The 19,363-nt window shown below is 44.5% G+C and overlaps 1 protein-coding gene across 1 annotated transcript in view; it reads right to left on the reverse strand.

The window, feature by feature from the left end:
- Positions 1-281: 281 nt before the first annotated feature.
- robo2 (roundabout, axon guidance receptor, homolog 2 (Drosophila)) overlaps positions 282-19,363 on the reverse strand; it is a 162,136-nt gene continuing 143,054 nt past the window's right edge. Inside the window, exons 22-31 of the mRNA XM_061073494.1 lie at positions 18,372-18,644; positions 17,279-17,404; positions 13,055-13,214; positions 11,150-11,413; positions 9,927-10,141; positions 5,184-5,366; positions 4,551-4,709; positions 4,150-4,416; positions 2,656-2,850; positions 282-2,221 (exon numbers count right to left, since the gene is read on the reverse strand). Coding sequence (XP_060929477.1) covers positions 2,220-2,221; positions 2,656-2,850; positions 4,150-4,416; positions 4,551-4,709; positions 5,184-5,366; positions 9,927-10,141; positions 11,150-11,413; positions 13,055-13,214; positions 17,279-17,404; positions 18,372-18,644 — 1,844 coding nt within the window. The 3' untranslated portion in view covers positions 282-2,219. The remainder of the gene's footprint in view (positions 2,222-2,655; positions 2,851-4,149; positions 4,417-4,550; positions 4,710-5,183; positions 5,367-9,926; positions 10,142-11,149; positions 11,414-13,054; positions 13,215-17,278; positions 17,405-18,371; positions 18,645-19,363) is intronic.

A 19,363-nucleotide genomic window follows, 5' to 3' on the forward strand; every position in this document is an offset into this window, starting at 1 on the left:
GAGGGGATGAAAGAATCCGACGTGAGAGGGACGTTTCTGTCAATGACAATGGAATGGCATAATCGAGTGGAGATGTGTATGGATATATACACATATATACACATACATAAACACCACCAGAATGTAAAATAACCTGAGATACTCTTTGCACCTCATTTCCAGAACACTGGCCACTGGGCGGAGGATATAAAATGACGATGGCATGACAACAACAGTACAACAGCATCTGACGGCCTTTAGTTTTCCACCCCCAACCCCCCACCCCAACCCCCCCGGTTTATCAACATTAGCGGTACAAAAAAAGACAAAAAAAAAACAAACAGTCATCGAACCACAAAAAATCCTGAAACAGTAATATTAAAAACGTTGTTGTAATCAGAGTTTTCTGAGTCTTGAGAAGGCATACGAAGAAAAACAAGCTTTTCATCAATAGAAGGACAACTGATAAAAAAGAATTGAGGGAATCCGAGGTTTGAGGAGTCGGGCAGACGTGTGTGAGAGAAAGTGTTCTGCTCCAAACTGTGACTGGAGACATGAAGCAGCCGACCTGCTCGTCACTGTACAAGGCTTTTCAAACACCAACTCAAAAGCTACAATCCTACACACACACCGATTTCTCCCTCGAAGTTTCTGACACGTGACTGTGCTGGTCATCGAGGTTTTCGGTAACTCAGGCACCAAAACTTTAACTGCTTTATAACGGATCATCTGAGTTTAACAGCCCTCCGCTGAACTGAACAGGTCGATGTGTTGTTTCCTCTAAACGACCGTGTACAGTCTCATATAATGAACATTAAACGGTAAGTGCTCTGAAAAGCAAACAACATTAAAAATGGATGGAAATTAATAAAGACAACAAAAAATAACCAAAACGTAAAAAGATGTAAACAAATGATATTGCTCCACTGATATTTTTAAGGTAAGTCTGGCAGTATAATGGATACTGATCACAGTAACTCCTCCCTCTTGCTGTGATGCGTGTTTTACCTATTAAGGCCTGAGAAGAATCATAAATCTGTCTGTAAGTGCTACGACTGAGCTACAGCGACAGATCCCAGCGGCTCCTCCCTCCCTGTGACTGCTTTATGGTGAGTGCGCCGTTATGCCGAACGAGGAGCGTAAACTTTGTGCGGCTAAAAAATTATTTAGGCAGTAAATCACAAGAGAAAAACAATAACAAATTGAAATGCTTGGAGACCATTTAACAAAAAAAGAAAAAAAGAAAAGAACATTGTCTCGGAAAAACAATAAAGCCTAGGGGCTGCCCCCAAAGCAATGAACTCTAAATGTTTCTGATAAACTATTATTATCAGACAGCAAAATTAGGAATTACATGATCAACTCGGTCACCATCAGCAATAAATACAGTATCGTCTGCATATAGTTCTTCCAGCCTGGTTTCTGTTCCTCAGACCCTCGGGAACCTTGTGTGTCTGCCACCCGATTCGTCTACACTATGGAAATGGGCTCGTTATTTGTTGCTGTGCGTCAGCAAAGCCTTACTCTTTAATATCTCTCTGTACATTAGTATATAATTTTCTTCTCTTTACAGTACAGAAACTCCTCTTCACATATTCTTCCGGTTCTTCATGTCAGCAGGAGCTATGTTTTTGTGCTTATCACCAAAAATTGCAGTGCAAAAACAATAATTAATAATAATAATAATAATGATAATCATAATTAATGGTAACTATTAACAAACAATGGATTATAAAACAATTATTTTATGGCACGGCAGCCACGCAATTCACATATAATACAAATAACCAGATAAAACCAACTGTTCCTGTATATGGAAATCAAAAGCTCAAACTGAATTAGGCTTGCATAGCAATGCAACAACAAGTGACAGGTTATATTTACAGGAAACAGAATTCCCTCTTTCGTGAGGGCAGTTCTCAGAAAAATGTGTTCTCATATATGTTTTCTTTTTTTTTTTTGTTAAACTTGCCTTTTTCTAACAAAAAGAAAAATCAAAGTAAGGTAGGAGGTGGAAAATATTTTCTTGAGGACGAAAACATAGTGAGATGTACAGTATGTCTGTGTCTATACATCACATTTACAGTTCTGTGACACTGCTTCTCTCCGCCGTGCCCTCGGCTGCACCCCCTCCCTCTGGGAACACACAGCTCAGGGCAAAGTTCGTTGCCCCGACAACGAGGGCGTCATTCTTTCGTGGACAGACTGAGTTTCCTCCAGTTCACATCCCGGGCAGATCACTCTGTGAGAAACATGACACATGACAGGAAAATTAGTTGAGAAGAATAATATCACTTTTATATTTGTGCGTCTAATGCAGGACTGAAGCAGGAAGCTGATTGACTTAGCTTAGAATAAAGCAAATGAAAACTTATTGGCCAAATATGCCAAATTCAAGGAATTTATTTGTAGTTTATAAAAGCTTTCAAGAAAATGCACAGGATTAATTTCCAGCTAAACAAAGATACTTTATCAAGTTTAAAACACATTAGCAAACAGCTTATAGACTGGAAAACAGCTACAAACAAGCAACAGCAACACCATTAGCATATTGTGTCTTGTTTATTTATCGTTATCGTCATATTATGATTAGATTATGATCGGATGGTGAGAGTAGTCAGACCATTTTTTTAAGTATCTCGTAAAAAACATAAATTACTTAAATGAGTTACTCACATAACTCCCCAGAGTACTGTCCCTGTCCGTTGGTCCCCAGGAATTCGGCGTGCTCTGTGGCGGTCCACTGTTGTGGCTGCCGTGGCCCCTCCCCCTTCCGCGGCCCGGTCGAGCCCTTGGAGGAGCCTGTGCCGGAGGAGCTCTGTCCACCAGGGGAGGGGAACGATGGTTTACTGTATGGCAGGCACCCTTCCTCTGGAAAACACAAGCAGGAGGGAACAGAAGGCACAGTGTGAGTTTCAAAAGTAAAGACATCACGTGACTTTTTATTGTTGTGGCGGAACAACATCTAACATCTGATGCTCGGGGACAAAGAGCACTTTGGACAGCCCTCTCCTCCGGACATCTGCAGAGTGGCGGTGCCAAGAGGAGCAGCCAGGGTGTGCCACAGAAAGCTCTCTGCCTCACACATGGCCTTGCAGCTAGCAGCCTTATGAGGGGGTAAATACAATAACAGAGGGACCACTGGCTGCCGAGGCACCCCCGCTACAGGGGCAGCATAACATTGACCCTCAGCAGTCTCCGTCATTGCAGGAAATCTCATCAAACTGCTCCCCACTGCTCTGCTAATGACTGTAATGGAGCCTGCCCCGACCTCGGTAGATGCCACTGTGAATCAGTCAGCAGTATGACACTTATGGGAATTTACCTCCGGGTTTTTGTGGCAAAGATGCTGATTGTGGCACCTGTCTTTGTCTCGCAGTCTCAGATGAACTGTGCGAGGAAGTCCTGGCTCAGAGAGAGCCGGGTGCACAGCATGGAGATCCTTAATGGTTACAAACGCACATGCATATTCACATGAACACACAGATGGGGGGTGGAGAGTGGCTCCTGTTTGTGTGAAAAATGGAAGCCGAAGCGATTAGAGTGCATTTCAGTGGCTGGGGCCTCCTGCCTTACTCGGAGCAGAGCGAGCCAATATTGGCAACAGTTACAGGGGCATTGGGGAGGCTTGGGGGGGAGAGGGAGGGGGGGGAGGGCATTCTGGAAACCAGCGCAAGTGGCAGACAGTGCAATCTGTTCATGGGAGCCTGGTCTCGACGCAGCATGGAAGCTCACTCCAACAGAAGAACTCAGAGACTCACTACAAAGGCTCAGCCGCAGGAAAATTCTGCCGTCTTTATATAATGAAACAAAGGATCTCTTTACTTGAATAAAGTCTCAAGTCTAAACAAGGACATGTCCACTTCAGATCTTAAGTATTGTTTAGAATGTACAGCAGAATGTTTTTTATTCCCTTGGCCATTTTAAGTAAGCCAAATTATTTGATTGATTGTGTTTGGTTGGATAAGAGTTCGTTTGGTAAGAGTACGTTTGGGGATCTCCAGACTTTTCCCCCCTTCACAGAATGCTAACATGCTAACGCTAATATGCTGATTCAGCAAGCGAAACCAAAAACGATCGCAACTACAACCATGTTAACGTACAAGTCAACAGGTTAATGAGCCTGTGTGTTTTGCCCGGCTGCAGACTTCAGTCTAGTTTAACCTGTACCTGTTTTGTTTCCCCTGCGTCCGTCCTCCGCCCGGTCCACGGAGCCCAGCCTGTCTTGAGCCTGGCGGTAATGTTCCAGAGTAGTGCGTGTCTGTCTGTCGATGGAGCTCTTCATGTCCTCCGGCCCAGACAGGGGTCCTGATAATGGCGTACGCTCCAGAGAAGAAGCCTTCCGCTCTGTAGGGGGCGCCATGCTGGTTACACTGCGGGCCCCCTGGATACGGCCCTGCCCCTGACACGGAGGAGGCTCAGGTGGAGGAGGTAGGTCTGTGTCCATGCAACACACAGTAAGTCAAATTAATTCATGTTATTCATACATTTAAACTTTGTCAACCTGACACAAAAACCTCAAGAACTTTCCACATAAACTATTTCAAATGTATTTTCAGTCGCTGCCTCACCGTCTGCGGCAGCTTCCCTCCGGTGGGGGGCCGTGCCCTGGCTCCGAGGCTTGCGTGTGGGTCGGGGGGCCCTCTGGTGGCCCAAGCTGTGTGTGCCGACTGTGCTGCCATCTGTCGAGAAGGGACTGCTGGGCCGGGGCCGGTGGGACAAGCCTTTACCTGCAAGAAAGAGAATGGACCACAAAGCCTGCCGGTTAATAAAGACATTAAGGAGCCAACACACAGTGGAGCTGAGGCTGTCATCAGAGAGAAGGTTGTATTTATCAAGATCCAAAAACCCTTTTAGAAAACAAAGATGAAGCTTTTCATTAGAAGAGAAAGCACTTTGGTAGAAGCCTGTAAGGATGAAGCAAGAACAAAGTCTGAGGCCGAGTCAGAAGAGCACAGGGGCGGAGTCAGGGTGAAGGAGAGAGAGAGAGAGATACCCGCAATCGAGCCATTACCAGCAGGTCCCATGCACAACCTGGGCACAATGTCCACAAGCAGCAGAGGAAACCACAAGGCAGCACAATGTGGGAAGCACCAGCCAGTGTCTGACAGGGGGGGAACAATTAGAGCAGAAAATAACAAGTCATCCGCCGCTGGAAGAAGTTCCAGTCCAGCAGTGGGAAGCTGCCCCCCCCCTACACCAACCTCTCTTGCTGAGGCTAGTGCCCTCCAGGCGGTAGCCCGCCTTGTCTGCAGCGGCCACTAGGGCCTGGGCAAAGCTGCAGTTGGTAAAGATGGAGCCATCGGACGAACTGCCCACACTGGACCTATGGCTGGAGTAATAACGGTCTTCCTCCGAGGCCGAGCCCCACCCATTCACCATGGAGCCTGGGGAACACCACAGGTTACAGGCTTTTTGGATTTGGATTGTATTTGAATACTTCTATCAGTGGATAATTTATATTTTATCTATCATGCCGAACACCTGTGCTGTTTTGATAGATCTTACAGATGTTAGAGACGAGATAAATATCTATACTTGAATGAATTCAGATTGGCTGCAGGGGGTTTCTGTTCTTGCAGGTGGGTAGTTGTGTGTACTCGCTCTGTTCTGGCCTGCCCTTGTTCATCTATTACAACCACATGCAAAACATATATTGCGCAAGTACACACACACAGACATACCCACAACATAATGTAAATAAACACACACCAGAGTTTACAAGTGAAGCAGCAGCAAATCAACTGACTCTTTCTTTGCAGAGAACAATGAGCACACCTGTGTGGAGCCGTGTGAGCTGAACAACAGCCTCAGGTGACACAGATGAAGCTTCTCACAGAACAGTGGATTGAATCCAACACCTGGTGCCGTTTGTTTTATTGCAGTTTGAAATGCACAGCCACCACTGACTGAAAGGTTCATTAAGGTGTTTCACTTACAAGCTGCTGTAGTTACACAGACCTCTGCTCAATTGCTACTTCATAGATGGTTGAAATGGAAGATTGAATCTAATTTCCTATCAGAACACAAACATAATCAGCTCTTTGATGGAGCTGACAGAACACACATGAGGGAGAAGTATATATATGTTGTACAACTTTTGACCGTTGGCTTGTATATCCGTGCTACTGTAATTATTTCTTCATGCTCTGATTTATTTTATTTTTTTCCACTAACACAGAAAAAAAAAGGCAAGGCCAGCACTTCAAATATAAAACTATCAGCCTGCCAATAAAAATATGGCACTTTAGCAAAGCAAAAAACACGGAACAGTCGGCTAATGTGACAGCTTTCAGTGGGACTGGTTTGGCAGACTCTGCTGAAGTGGCCTGAACCCAAGTGCTCCGCTCACACACACAGACACACACACACACACACTCAATCTCGCCCTCACACAGAACACAAGAGCGATGTGATTGAACAGGCTGGTTAAACAGGGGGTGGGGGGGTTAAGGTTGTTGAGACAGCGATCGGGACAAAAAGTTAGCAGCAGGATTAATTAAAAGGTGAGTGTGATATAAAGGGGTTGGTTAGTCCACGGTGGCTCACAGGGTTCAGTGATTCAAATGAACACCACCAGACACTCAGCTGCTCTCAGACGACTCTCCTCCACCTCTTGGATAAACAACATTTAAACCCTGACGTGGAACGTGTGGTTTCTTTTTTGAGATACACTCGGACATCCGTTTTCAAAGACTTTTTTCCATTTTTCCATCTGTGAATCTCTTTTTCGCTGTAATCGCATGTTTCAGAGAGGCGCTAACTCAGTCGCTTGAAGTGACTCAAGGCAGTTGCACCTTCAACAGCTGAAGTTGCAATAGATTTTCACACCTAATGCAGTGAAATACTCTCAGTCTATTGGAACCTTCTATAAAATATAAGCTTACATCAGGTAGAAAAGCTCCTTACCCAATCCATTTGTACTGCGCTAACTGAACTCCACGGCTGTAACTACCTTGAGCCCTCCATCTTGTCTGGCAATTTTCTTTGAAATTCTTTTCTAAGATTTTTCTTCAAGAAAGAAAGAAAGACAGCAATTCCACTGGGTCCAATCCTCCCACAAAGAATAGAGCAGATAATGAAGTATGGGCCGCGTGAGCCAAAGCACTGAAGCTTCCAGCTCCTCCGGCTCAGCTCAGGAACACCGCCTCAGCAAATCACATCTCAGAATGACTTTTCTGTCCTGCTACCTGCCACTTTCTACTGCTGAACCTCTGGAGCACTTCTATGCTCAGAATGAGAGTCCATCAAACGCTGATCATTGGATTATAATTTGATAAAAATTCAATCAATTTTCTTTTGCCCTAGAAATGTGATTTCTCTCCAGATGCTCCAGACCTAGGTTCAGCCCATGATAGTCATTTCATCTTGTCCTGCACCTCAGCAATGGGGCACACCATGTTTTCTAAAAACCCCATACTGGTCCCTGACGTGTTCCACACACTGACAGAGCAAGGCCAGTAAACGGGAGATGGTTGGGGGGGCAATAAAACCACAGCTCAGGTCCCTCCTGCCACTAAATCTGATTTATAGGGACGGAAACCCTAATCTGCATGTCATTAAGCAGGAGAATCATTCCCTGTGATGAGCAGGCGTCTCTACCTGCCGTCAGGAGACGTGACCCCCGGCTCCTCACAAACCTGGGACGGCTTTTATGGGAGAGTTATCGCCCAGAACAGCTCCGCTTTCTGCCCATTGTCGCTGTAACAGCTTCCCTGCCACCACGTCTCAGCTCTACATGACCAGCACCTCCTGCACAGGGAGCCGGGTGTCACCTCCCTGCTCCCTTCATCTCTGACCCAGGCCACAGTGCAGCACCCACCAACATCGGGATTTACATTTATCTGGCGAAAAAACCTGTGTTGTATAATTTCCCATTGGCCTTCGCAGACAATCTGGGATGAAAAATGGCCCCAGAGGACGAAGCTGCTTCTGTTTTCTGGAGCATCGGTGGAAACGTTTGATTTACCGGCCTTTGGTGTAACATTATGAAAACAGACCTATTTCCATATTATTAAAACAATGACAAATCTATCCAGCAGGAGCATCACTCCCACCCTCCCCTATTTGTACAGTCTCAAAATGGTGGCCGCAATAAATCTCCCCGGGTTTCTCCCCACCCCTACCCTCCCTCTCTTCCTGCTGCTCGCCCCCCGGAGCCGGGACCGTGTCTGTGTTGTCAAGCGATGGGGTGCGAGGACGACTCTCAGGGAGATAAGGAGAAATAGTGCTGTCTTCAGAGTAATACAGTGGCGGAGAGATGCAGTAGATTAGGGCCAAGCTGCTGCTTTATATTCCTCTAAATACATCAGCAGTAGTATGTGTCAGCGCTACCAAAACCGCTGCTCCATCATCCCAGGGAGAAAACTACTTTTTAGGTCTGCTGCTGACAGGGAAGACCTACGAGAGAGAAGCACGGCCAACCGTCCTGTTCTCCACTCCCTCCACCTCCAGCCTCACTGTCGGCTCACTCCAACTTTCTTTCCACACGTACATTTCCCCCGTTATAGATTTTTATTTCTCAGCACTAGGGTTGCAAAGTTCCGGGAATATTCAAAGTTGGAAACTTTCCATGGGAATTAACAGGAATTAACGGGAATATACGGGAATTAACGGGAATTAACGGGAATAAACTGGAAATTTTGTGGATAATTTATACTAACTGTATTTACCTTGTCATATAAAGATATAAATATAAACATTTTGTTTTGTTATAGGCTGATTTGAGCCCTGATGAAACTTTTGGCACTTGACTATACGCCTCTGCATCGTTGTGTCATTCTTAACATAGGTCTTTGCACAGTATTTGCAAATGTACACAGCCTTTCCTTCTACAGTGGATGGGGTGAAATGTCTCCACACTTGAGATAGTGCACGTGGCATTGTTCTGTAGAATAAGATGAGAAAAAAGTTTGTAAAAAAACACTAATGCAATGCCAGAGATATAAATAGTTAGCCAAACAATTGGAGTCGTCTGTAAACATATTTTACAATTGATGGATAAATTAATGGAAATAGGCTAGATGAACAATCCTCAATCAGCATGCTAATATATTTTCCCCAGTGATATCATTGAAACTTACCTGACTTTTGATTCCCAAAATTCCCGAGCTTAACTACCCATGGAAAGTTTCTGGAAATTTACTGGAAAGTTTCGGCCCCTTTGCAACCCTACTCAGCACTCACAGACACTGATGGAAGAGCTGACAGATACTCACACACTGGAATACACTTCACCAGTTCTTTGTATCACAACCTGTCCCTATGAATACATGACGGGCACATGTAAAACATTTTTACAGCCGACCCCTAACCTCCAGTAAACAGATGGACAGCGTGGCCTGGTCAGTCTGAGGGAACAGCAAACCAGAGGCCTGCTCTACTGCTGCTGTGCCCTTCATGTGCCCCCCCCCCCCCCCCCCCCTGACAGAAGGCTATAAAAGTTTTCAGTGAGTTGTAAAAATGGAAATGGGGCCTCTATATGCCGCACGTGAAATGTATTTCAAATCTCCTCAGGAGGATGTGGGTGCCTCTGGTTCAATCACACTCGCTCGCCCCTGCTTGCTTTGCTTCTCCCTCTCCTCTTAATTTCCCGCTCACTATCCTGTTTAAAATTCATGGACTTTCTTATCTCTTCTTTTTTTTTTTTTTTTTTTTTTTTTTTGGGTGGAATGATAATTATAATTCTCCAGAGTCCACCAAAAGTGCTTTAAAAAACTGAATGAGGGGCACTCAGTAGGCATTGGGAATTAATATGTAGCAGTCTCATGTCACGAACAACTATCCAGTTACTGTATAAACAACGAAAGAAGCTGAATACAAATACCCAACCAAAGTGATTAGAATTAATTTATATTTGATTAAAATGTGATAAACACTGAAAAAAAAGCAATAATATTAATAAACCACATCGCAATAGTCACAATTCATTCTCCAGTACACCTTACCTGTAAGAGAGCTGTCCAGGTTGTCCATGCTCGACCCCGGTGTGTGCTCGATACCGCGGGGATGCCTGGCTCCGTAGCCTTCATCCTCCTCCTCCTCCTCTTCCTCCTCCTCCTCATCCGGCAGGTCAGTCTCCTGGTCAGAAACCATTGTGCTCGACACGTAGCCCACTGGAGGAGCGGGAGCCTGAGGAGGAAGGGAGCTGCTCTGCATGTGCCTGGGAAGAGAACGAGAGAACATCTTAATCCTGCTGGTGTGCACACAGTACACATCAAGGCATGTGGAGGGGAGTCCAATATAGAGAAAACAGGGATTATTCAGTAGTTATGAAGGTGAGGTACATATATACGAGAGTGCACATGGCGATGTAGAGCTCATTTTAGAGACGGCGTTCACACAGAAGTGCTGAATAAAACGACCAAATCCCACTTCTTCTTCAGCGCCGACTACGAACATGCTAACACAATGACCTGTTAATTGCTGCTGTAGCCGGCACAAAGACGCGCACCCCCGGCCTGTCGACACATGGCAGTCACCTCTCGCGGCGGCCGACTCCGCTGACAGCCACGTTTGTTCGGAGAGTGCGGCGTCTTTGGCGCAGTTTGCAGTGGGAATTGGTTGTAATTACCGGCTCCTCTGGTGTTGTCAGAGATGCTCTCTAACCAACATAGTCATTACTGGGTAACATGACAACCCTTCCTGACAAACCCCCCCCACCACCTCCGCCACCACCGCCAGCAGCACCGCTTCACTGTTATGAATGAAGGCCATAATTCGGGATGCTGCGGTACCGACAGAATGAAGAATTGTCTTCATCTGACTTGCATGAGCGCCACAACAATGGAAATTCTCCGTATAGGTGCAGGAGGAGTAAACAACTGGTTAGGAAATTGTTTCTCTTAGGGTGAGTAAAATACAGCAGCCACCTAAGTGGTAGCACGGGCCCATTAAAATGCTACGATAAATGGGTTTATATCTCCACTGCACACACAGCTGACACACAGCTGACATACTGCAGGGCCCGAATAAATCCAGGCAGCAATACACACAGGGCAGAATGTACAGTAAGCATTTTAAAATGACAGCAATGCATTTATTATCAACCGTGACAATAAATCCTTCAACGCAGAGGGGCTGATGGATGGATGCTCAGATAGATATGCAGGCAGATAGATTGATAGATGGATACAATCGGTCCACTTTCTTCTAACATCACAGTCTTTACCATGTCTGCTTTGCCATGTCCAGCTGGTAAACTCTGGTCAGCTCGTCCAGATGGGCCTGGAGCATGGGCTGCATCTCGTCCCGAGGAGAAGGGGTGAGCGTGGCCGTGGACTGCTGCCCGAAGGACACAGCAGCCGGGGAGGAGGCCACTCCTCGGACGGGTGGGGTGGGGACCCTCTCCTCCTCCTCCTCCAGCTCGTCCTCCAGGCCCTGATGGAGATAGGTCTGCACGGGCATGGGGGGGCCCCAACCGTCACTCTCATACCTGGGGGTGAGAGGAGATGTTTACTGCACAAATTCTTACGGTTAATGTGTGAAATTGAATAAGCAATCAGCCTGATCCATTACCTTTATACAAATAGTTTATACAGCCCATGCTGAGCTTTGAAAGTTAATAAAAGAATCTTAAAATAAGTATTTACCAGTGAAGGGAAGCAAGTATCTAAGTGATGTGAGACCTACAGTCGGTTTGAGTTAAAATAAGATGTGTGATATTATCAAGGTCTCCAAATGTAACTGAAGGAAGTCGGAAATAAAAAAGATAATGGATATAAAAACATTAATATTTTAAGAGGGATCTTTTACACATTAACAGATCTTTGTGACCTTGTCCAACCTTTTCAAGAATTTGTTATACGAGTGTCCTGAGTGGGATTGCAGAGCTAATCAGGCTTCACTTCCTCATAGCCGTGCTTATACATGCTGAGATAATACTGGCCATAAAGAAAATGTTCATTAAAAGAATTTGTCACCGCACACTCCCGAGGACATTAACTGTTTTAATCTGGTGCCGTTAAGAGCAGCCGCAGATTTACAGTGCACTGGACTCTTCATTCGCCAGATAGACTATTAAAGCAGATGACTCTCCCAGATTGGAAATGGGACGGAAGAGGACACGGGAGCTGCTGGAGCAAAGACATGAAGATACTTGAATAAGCTGCTGCTACTTTATCCCTGCAACACAGTGGGATCTTGGCTATTTTTGAAAAAGTCATGTAAACAGTCTGTATAGTAGACAAAGTAAGGAAGCAGATTGAAACATGTATATATGCAGTCTGATATCTTACTGTCTATTTCAATCTCATTTGGTGGATAAAGCCTTGTTGGTATAAATCCTCTTCTCTCTCTGACTGACACTTTTTCTCTCTATGAAACAATGCAACTGCAATTGTGGAATTCAGCAGATAGACTTATCTGAAACCATCTGTGTGTCTACACGCTCGTAGCAGGATTCTGCTCCAACATTGCTTTTTTTTTTTTTCATTTGTTTTCCAGTCAGGAAGTCATCACATAGACTGAGCACAGGATTAGCAAATAGTTGGATCTGCAGTAGCCATCTGTATATGAGCTTTTCTGCGAAAGAGTGTGTAAGTGAGGATGTGTTTGTGTGTATGTGGCTGCACGCAAACACACAAACAAACACGTTGATCCTTCGCTCTTCTCCAGATGTACAGTGGTACAGTAATTAGCAGCAGAGGAAACAGAGCTGAACCCGGTTATTACACACAACAAAGTGTAGTGTTGTGCATTGTCTTTTTCATTCGGAGAGAAAAACACTACATTCTCCGTCTCCTCAGAGGAAACGCACAAGAACGGCGCAGAAATCTAGACTTTAATGCTTCATTTTATGTTTTCACTTCTCATTTGCACTCATTAGTTTATGTACAAGTTTATCTGAAAACGAAATATGCAAAATGGCTATAAAATAATTTATATTGATAATGATAAAAAACATTTAACACGGCCCCTTCATTTAATGTCAGGCTTTGCAACGTCCCAGGTTTCAATATCTGACCGTGATGAATAACTAAAACGTATATATCTTCAGTCACTTGTATAATTGTGGCTGTTTAAATCACATTTATCTGTTCACATGTGTATTAGTACTCATCACTAGTAGACCTACCCTCCTCCCTCATGGAGCTCATTGGGATAATGGTCCATCTCAGTGCCAGGAAGCGGGTGAATAGGGGGAGGGGGCAGGGGAACGTTGGCCCAGCTCGAGCCATTGGCTTTGGAGGGTTTGGAGCCAGCCTTGGTTTTCTTCTTCTTTCCTCCCTTGCCGCCTACAAAAGGAAAGGATGCATTTGAGAGAAACATAAATTGTAAAAGACGAATACAACAGTGGGTTCAAAAAACAACAAAAAAACACTAGATGTGTAAATGTGTATTCTAAAGAAACTCAATTTAGTTTAAACACATAACTTACGGATCCATTTGGACTCAATTTCGACATACTCTTAGGAAGTCGTACACAATTTTCAAACACAGGGATTGAATGGGCTCCTGGTCTGTCACAGTGCTTCCACAGAGAAGTTCAAGGTTTCCTGATGAAAAGCGTGTCTCTATTGATTGATTGGCTGAAAAGCCTCAAATCTCCATAGAAACAGGAGAGAGCGGCAGTAAACGCAGTTGAGGCGGACCTTTGTGCTCCACCCATTCCTCAGTGTCCCCTTTTCACACCAGGCTTTGGGCTCCACAATGAAATATCTCACTTCACAGCATCATCATAATGAATGGCTTGTGTAGTGTCAGTGTGTCCCTAATGGAATTCACTGAGAGTCTATTACTACTTTCATTTCTTTTATTACACCGGAGCGCTGCTAACCCCATCCATTCCCACTCATATCCCTCCAACACCCGATTCTCCCCTGTCCCATCCATCTTTATAAATCTGCCAGCCAGGTCAATACTGGGTTTTATACGATTTGGTCACCGTGGAAGAAACCTTTTTTTTCCTCTTTAAAACACATTTGGCTTCAAGCCGTAATCCGTTTTCAACTTAAGAGGAATATATGGTATTCGTAATTTCCTGAAGACACACCGGAGCAAAACAAACTCGAACTCGGTTTAGATTTTAAAGCATATTAACAGTAACTTTAACAACATTTTAGAGCCTCAGTGTCCTTTGTTCTTATCCATTTGGCAATTTATTTATCATGAAAAGAATAGTGGGGGGAAAAAGCAATATCTCTTATTTTATATATAGTATGTCTAAAAATTTACTGAGAATCGTAAGTAGATGTAACAGCAGCCAACTCTTACCATCCATAAAATTGTTGGATTTGCACATTAAGGTTAAACACTGGACTAGTACATTATTTCAGAGGTCGACAACCCTTTACCACACAAATGGTTCTGAGCGCAAAGTTATAATTATTTTTTTTCCATACATGCATTATGTCGTTCTTTCTCTGGGCATATGGGTAAAGTAAGGATACATAGTGTTTGCATATATATATATAAATACTTTTGTGGCTGAAACACCTCACATCTCAATCCAGAAAATACCTCAAGCTGACGTCAGCGGCCACACAGACGAGTGAAAGCCATCATTGGGAAACTCTGCTGAACACATTTGTATCTGTCATCTGCTGGTTAGGCTTCTCTGCCAAAGGCCTGTAATCACTTCCCCCAGCGCCACAGAAACACTGCCAATATTGCATCTTGTGCAATGTAACGTGATGCACCGAGATGTAATTTGATAAACGGACTTGACTGAGGCGCTGTAAACCAAAAAAGTGCATCACTGTCATCAAAAGAAACTTACAGAAGCAATGAGGTACATGTCCATTGATTTTTTTCACGGAGGCCAGATGGCAGAGAAGTCATGAACGCTGTGTGTTTCGAGTTCAGATCATTCTCATCATATTACATTTAGAAAAATCTATTTCCACCCAGAAAAAGAGGGAAAGAGGGAAAGAACTCTCAGGCAGGGTGGAGATACAAGAGGAGTCGAAATGAGATTAATAAAGAATGGAAGTGATAAAAGAAACAACTGTAAGCCCAAGGCAGGCGGCACCAGTGTAGGTATAGTCTGAAAGTAATTGGGTTTCCTAATTGTACCTCTGGGCGACGCTTGACTTTTCCCAATAAATGTGGAGCTGACGTGATTGTTCAATCATCCTTAGTCTCTCCACACAAGACCGGCCATCAATATTGTAAATGAGCCTCTTCTAGGGAAGGATGGACTGGCACTGGAATTATAACAGCTCACCCCAAATATGAAAAATACAGAGAGAGAGAGAGAGGCTGTGGCTAGGAGCTATACAGGAGTTACACAGCGAAGCCATCCCCTATGACAAAACTGGGCCTCTCTTCAAAGGGGAACTCGCACTAAATATAGATCCAACTTTGGGTATTTATACCCAAGGCTTGGGCGGCCCCAGCCTATAACTGTAGGGCTGAGAAGCCTTGAGCTTGCTTTGTTTTCATTGGGTGCGTCAGTGCTGAGGGGGAAGCCACAGAGCCGAGACTGGGAATATGCAGCCAGTAACTTACGGGTGGGAGAATACGTATTAAAGAAAGAGGAGGAATCAACTGAAAGTCATCTATCATCATGTTTCATCCTAATTTAAAAAAGAAGTTACACAATGAGGTGAGATGCAACACATACTGGAGGTGCAGGACAGTTCACACACACAAACCACGGACTTCAACATACAATCGTGGACTTTGCAGCCTCACAGACAGATGAGTGAGAGTGGAGGGGAACGGGGGGGTCTTCGGGGTCTCGAGCAGACACGGAAAAAACAGAGAACACACCAGCTACATCTTCTCCCTTACACTATGAAAGCTTTTTAATGAGCAGCTTCATGCCCCCAGTGGAGATCCTCGTTGCTATAAAAGCCGCTCTATTTCAGTTCCTTTTCATCCCGCTCCCCTCCTTCAGACCTGACATTCATTATTCTCTCCATCTCCTCGGAGGGAGCGCAACACACTGCAACTTCTACTTTTCCCCCCCTTTCAAATGGGGAGTTTACTTTGGCTGAGGTCTGAATCAAAGCCCAGCTCGTGCTGATTCAAATTTCCATCACTATATATAACACGCTCTGTATTATATAGAAGATATACAGTCAGGAACTCAGTTTGATACTCATCCCTTATTCTTTATAGGGAAGAATATCATAGCCTATGTTAATCCATTCACTTTTATAGCGTTATTAATACATATTTGAATTATTATTTCACTCTGGGCTACCTTTCGCCTAGTGTCAGCTTGGATCGGCTCCAGTCCACCCTCAACAGGAGAGGTATAAATAATAGATGGTTATTTCAATCTCATGCAGATATTTATCTCTTACCATCACTGGCTGAGTAATTCCTTAAAAGAAGTTATGAGGTTGTAGACGCCTGTATGTTATACAATATACATTTAACTATAGGACACCATGTCTGAGTATAAGTGAAAATGAATAAACCAAAGATAATTCTTTAAGAACTCTTGAAGAAATTGAGAATATCCATCTACTGGAAGCAAGATTACTCCCACCTTCATATCTATTTATTGACAATAACCAGGAAACTGTAATTTTAAAGCACATTAGTTTTCCCCCCGTTTCTTTTCAATTCATGAAATCAAAATACAGCATGTGTGAAGCCCAGTTAGGGATTTCCTTATGGGAAGGATCTGCCTGTGAGGCACGGCCACTTCACATCCTTCTCTACAGCCGTCTGTGTGCCGGAGCACTGAATTAGAGACCAGTTAAGGCAGTGGCTTGTAACTAGATAAAAGAGGAGAGTAGAGGGGAGGCAGGCTGAGGGCTGCCTTGTCCTATAAATGACATTGTAATTCTCTGAACATAGGTTTTAGTGTAGTCGGTGACCATTAGTAGAAGAGGGGAAAAGGGAGGTATTTTTGCCACTTTACCCAGCCAAGCATCTCTAATGTCGTGTGTGTGTGTGTATAGTCCACTCTGTCTGAAAGACTCCCTCTGCCCCAATTCCCGTCTCCTCAGCCGCACAGTGAGAGACAAAGCCTGAACAAAGAGCAGCAGTGATGGCAGAAAACCAGGATTAGCACTTGCAGCAATATTTTGTCTGGAGCCCTTAGCAGTATTCTACTCGCTCTTATTTAAATGTCCTGCTTCTTTATGCTCCAGTAACTCATACCCCATATTAGTTAAACAATAACCACATAGCATTCAGATGTGTTGCACTGTGAGCAGGGGCAGCTGAGGGAGGAAAGCATCTCTGGTGAAGGAAAGGGACGAGGTGAAGAAAGAAATCTTAGATGTCAGGTTTGTTCATGCAAATAACAGATCAATGAAGCAATTAAGACACCCATCAATCATAAAGTCAAGCGGCAGAGCCCCAGAGAGTTTCCCAGTTCCCTTTGACTCAAACCCACCTGAGAGACTGCCGCTTCGCTCTGAGCTGTTGTGAGAGCTGGTGGTGCTGAAATCTTGTGATTGGTTGTGTGGTATTCTATTAGACAATCCATCGGCCAATCGGTAGTCAGGAATGAAAAGGAGGGCTACAGTGGGGGTTAAAGGGCAAAAACCACAGTGGCGTCAGGTGATTGGCTCTTAGCACAAGCACATGCAAACATGCAGTTAGAGCATCAAGCAAGCAGGATATATTCAGGAGTCACACATTTAACAGGCTGGATTGATTCAACATTACGTGGGATTTGTAGGCAACAGACTAAACATTTGCTGGACAAACATGATTTGATATTGATCTAATTTTTTTTTATAAATGAGTGAATGCTAGAGATTTGAATTCAATATATGATAATTATTGTTTCTTAAAGTAATGCATTCAAGATTTAAGAAAATTAGTTCCCAAGGGTCCGTTGCATTAGGAGTGGGAACTATGTAAAAACCATAAATAATCAATTTTAGACTTTAGAAAATGTGATCATAAATATGTATTAGAATACAGTGAAGGAATGTTCATCACACCTTAAGTGTGAAGCTCCCGTCTGCTTTAAAAGTCCCATAATTAATCCACGGTAATTAATTTGGATCCTTTTCCCAAATATTACTCAAAGTTAAAACAGATTGGCAATTACTCTGAAACCCATGGAGGAGCGGTGATATCGTGGAAACCCAGCAAGAAGAAAGGGATGGATGACTAAACTGTACTTCTCCCTCAAAATATGTTTATTCAACCTTGGACAGTGACCAAGTTGATGTCTGCTGGAGGAGAAACAAGTCTTTTTAAAGAAGCCTCCCACCACCGCAGCCGGGGTTTAAAAAGGCTTCAGAGTCTCTTGGTGGAAAAGTTTAAATACCAAATGACCATGTTATTTTTCAACTGTAAACTTTGTAGTGTGAGAACGTGGTTAAACGACTTTGTTTTTGATGTCACTGGACGACAATAATGACTCTACGTCTGACACACAATCATATAAAACTTGCTAAACCTCCCACACACGAGGGAACCATTGTCCCCAAAAAACCTCTCACTGGCACGCTCGCGCTCTCAGTATAACTCACTGTTGTTGCAGGAGTTCTTGTCGGGCAGGGAGTAGCCCAGGTTGGCCATCTCCTGCTTGGCCTGGAGCGAGGCCTTCCACTGGGCCTCGGGCAGGTCCACAGCCAGCTCGTGGATGCTGCTGGTGTGGAGAATCTGACTGGTGGCGTAGGGCGTGGCCTGGGACGTTTGGCCAGCGCTGTTGTAGTTGGCTTTGGTGGTGAAGTCTATGCTGCTGTAGATGGCTCCATCAGAGAGCATGGTGCCCGACTTATCCCCTTGACCATTGGGCATATCTGCAAAGACAAAGGAGGGGAGGGAAATAAGAACGCTGCCATTTCATTTCACCTTTATCCCTGCAGTACTTCATCAAAAGCGTTTTGTTTTTATGGCAGATAGAGAGAACCGGACTATCCAAGTGCATGTCCGGCAAAGGCTCCTTGACACTTATGAAACTACAGTCTGCGTCCGGGTGCTTTCAGGTCCTCGAACATCTTAAGAAACAGCACTTAACAGCTAAATCTCATCGAAAGAAAACATCCCCATTATTTATGTATTTCACAGATCCCTGTTCCCCTCCACATGTATGGATATCTCACTCCCCTCCCTTCTCTGTTCATATGCATCAGGGACAATGCTGCCGCTCTGCATGCGTGTGAGACGACAGAGGAAGGGAGGGAGAGAGCGAGCAGACTCTCTCCGTAGTGCCTGGTTTGCATGCCCAGTGAAGGGGAGATGATGTAGAGCCGTGGCGGAAGTGTCCGCATCTGCGCCAGTCAAGCTGCGCCTGTCCTTCACGACTGGCTGCTCAACACCATCCTTTCAAACACCCATCCACCCCCTGCTCCTCTTCCTGTCTCTCCCCTCGCTTTCTCTTGCTCTGAGGTATGGGCAACGACACCAAACCGGACTATTTGCCATTACTCAGCCTGGTGACAGTGGAGGCCCCCAATGTTAATGCTCTAGCTGGTCCCTATGTGATATATATAAATGTATACCCAAACATGCATGCAAT

This window comes from Limanda limanda, chromosome 6 (assembly GCF_963576545.1).
Source record: "Limanda limanda chromosome 6, fLimLim1.1, whole genome shotgun sequence".
Classification (NCBI taxonomy): domain Eukaryota; kingdom Metazoa; phylum Chordata; class Actinopteri; order Pleuronectiformes; family Pleuronectidae; genus Limanda; species Limanda limanda.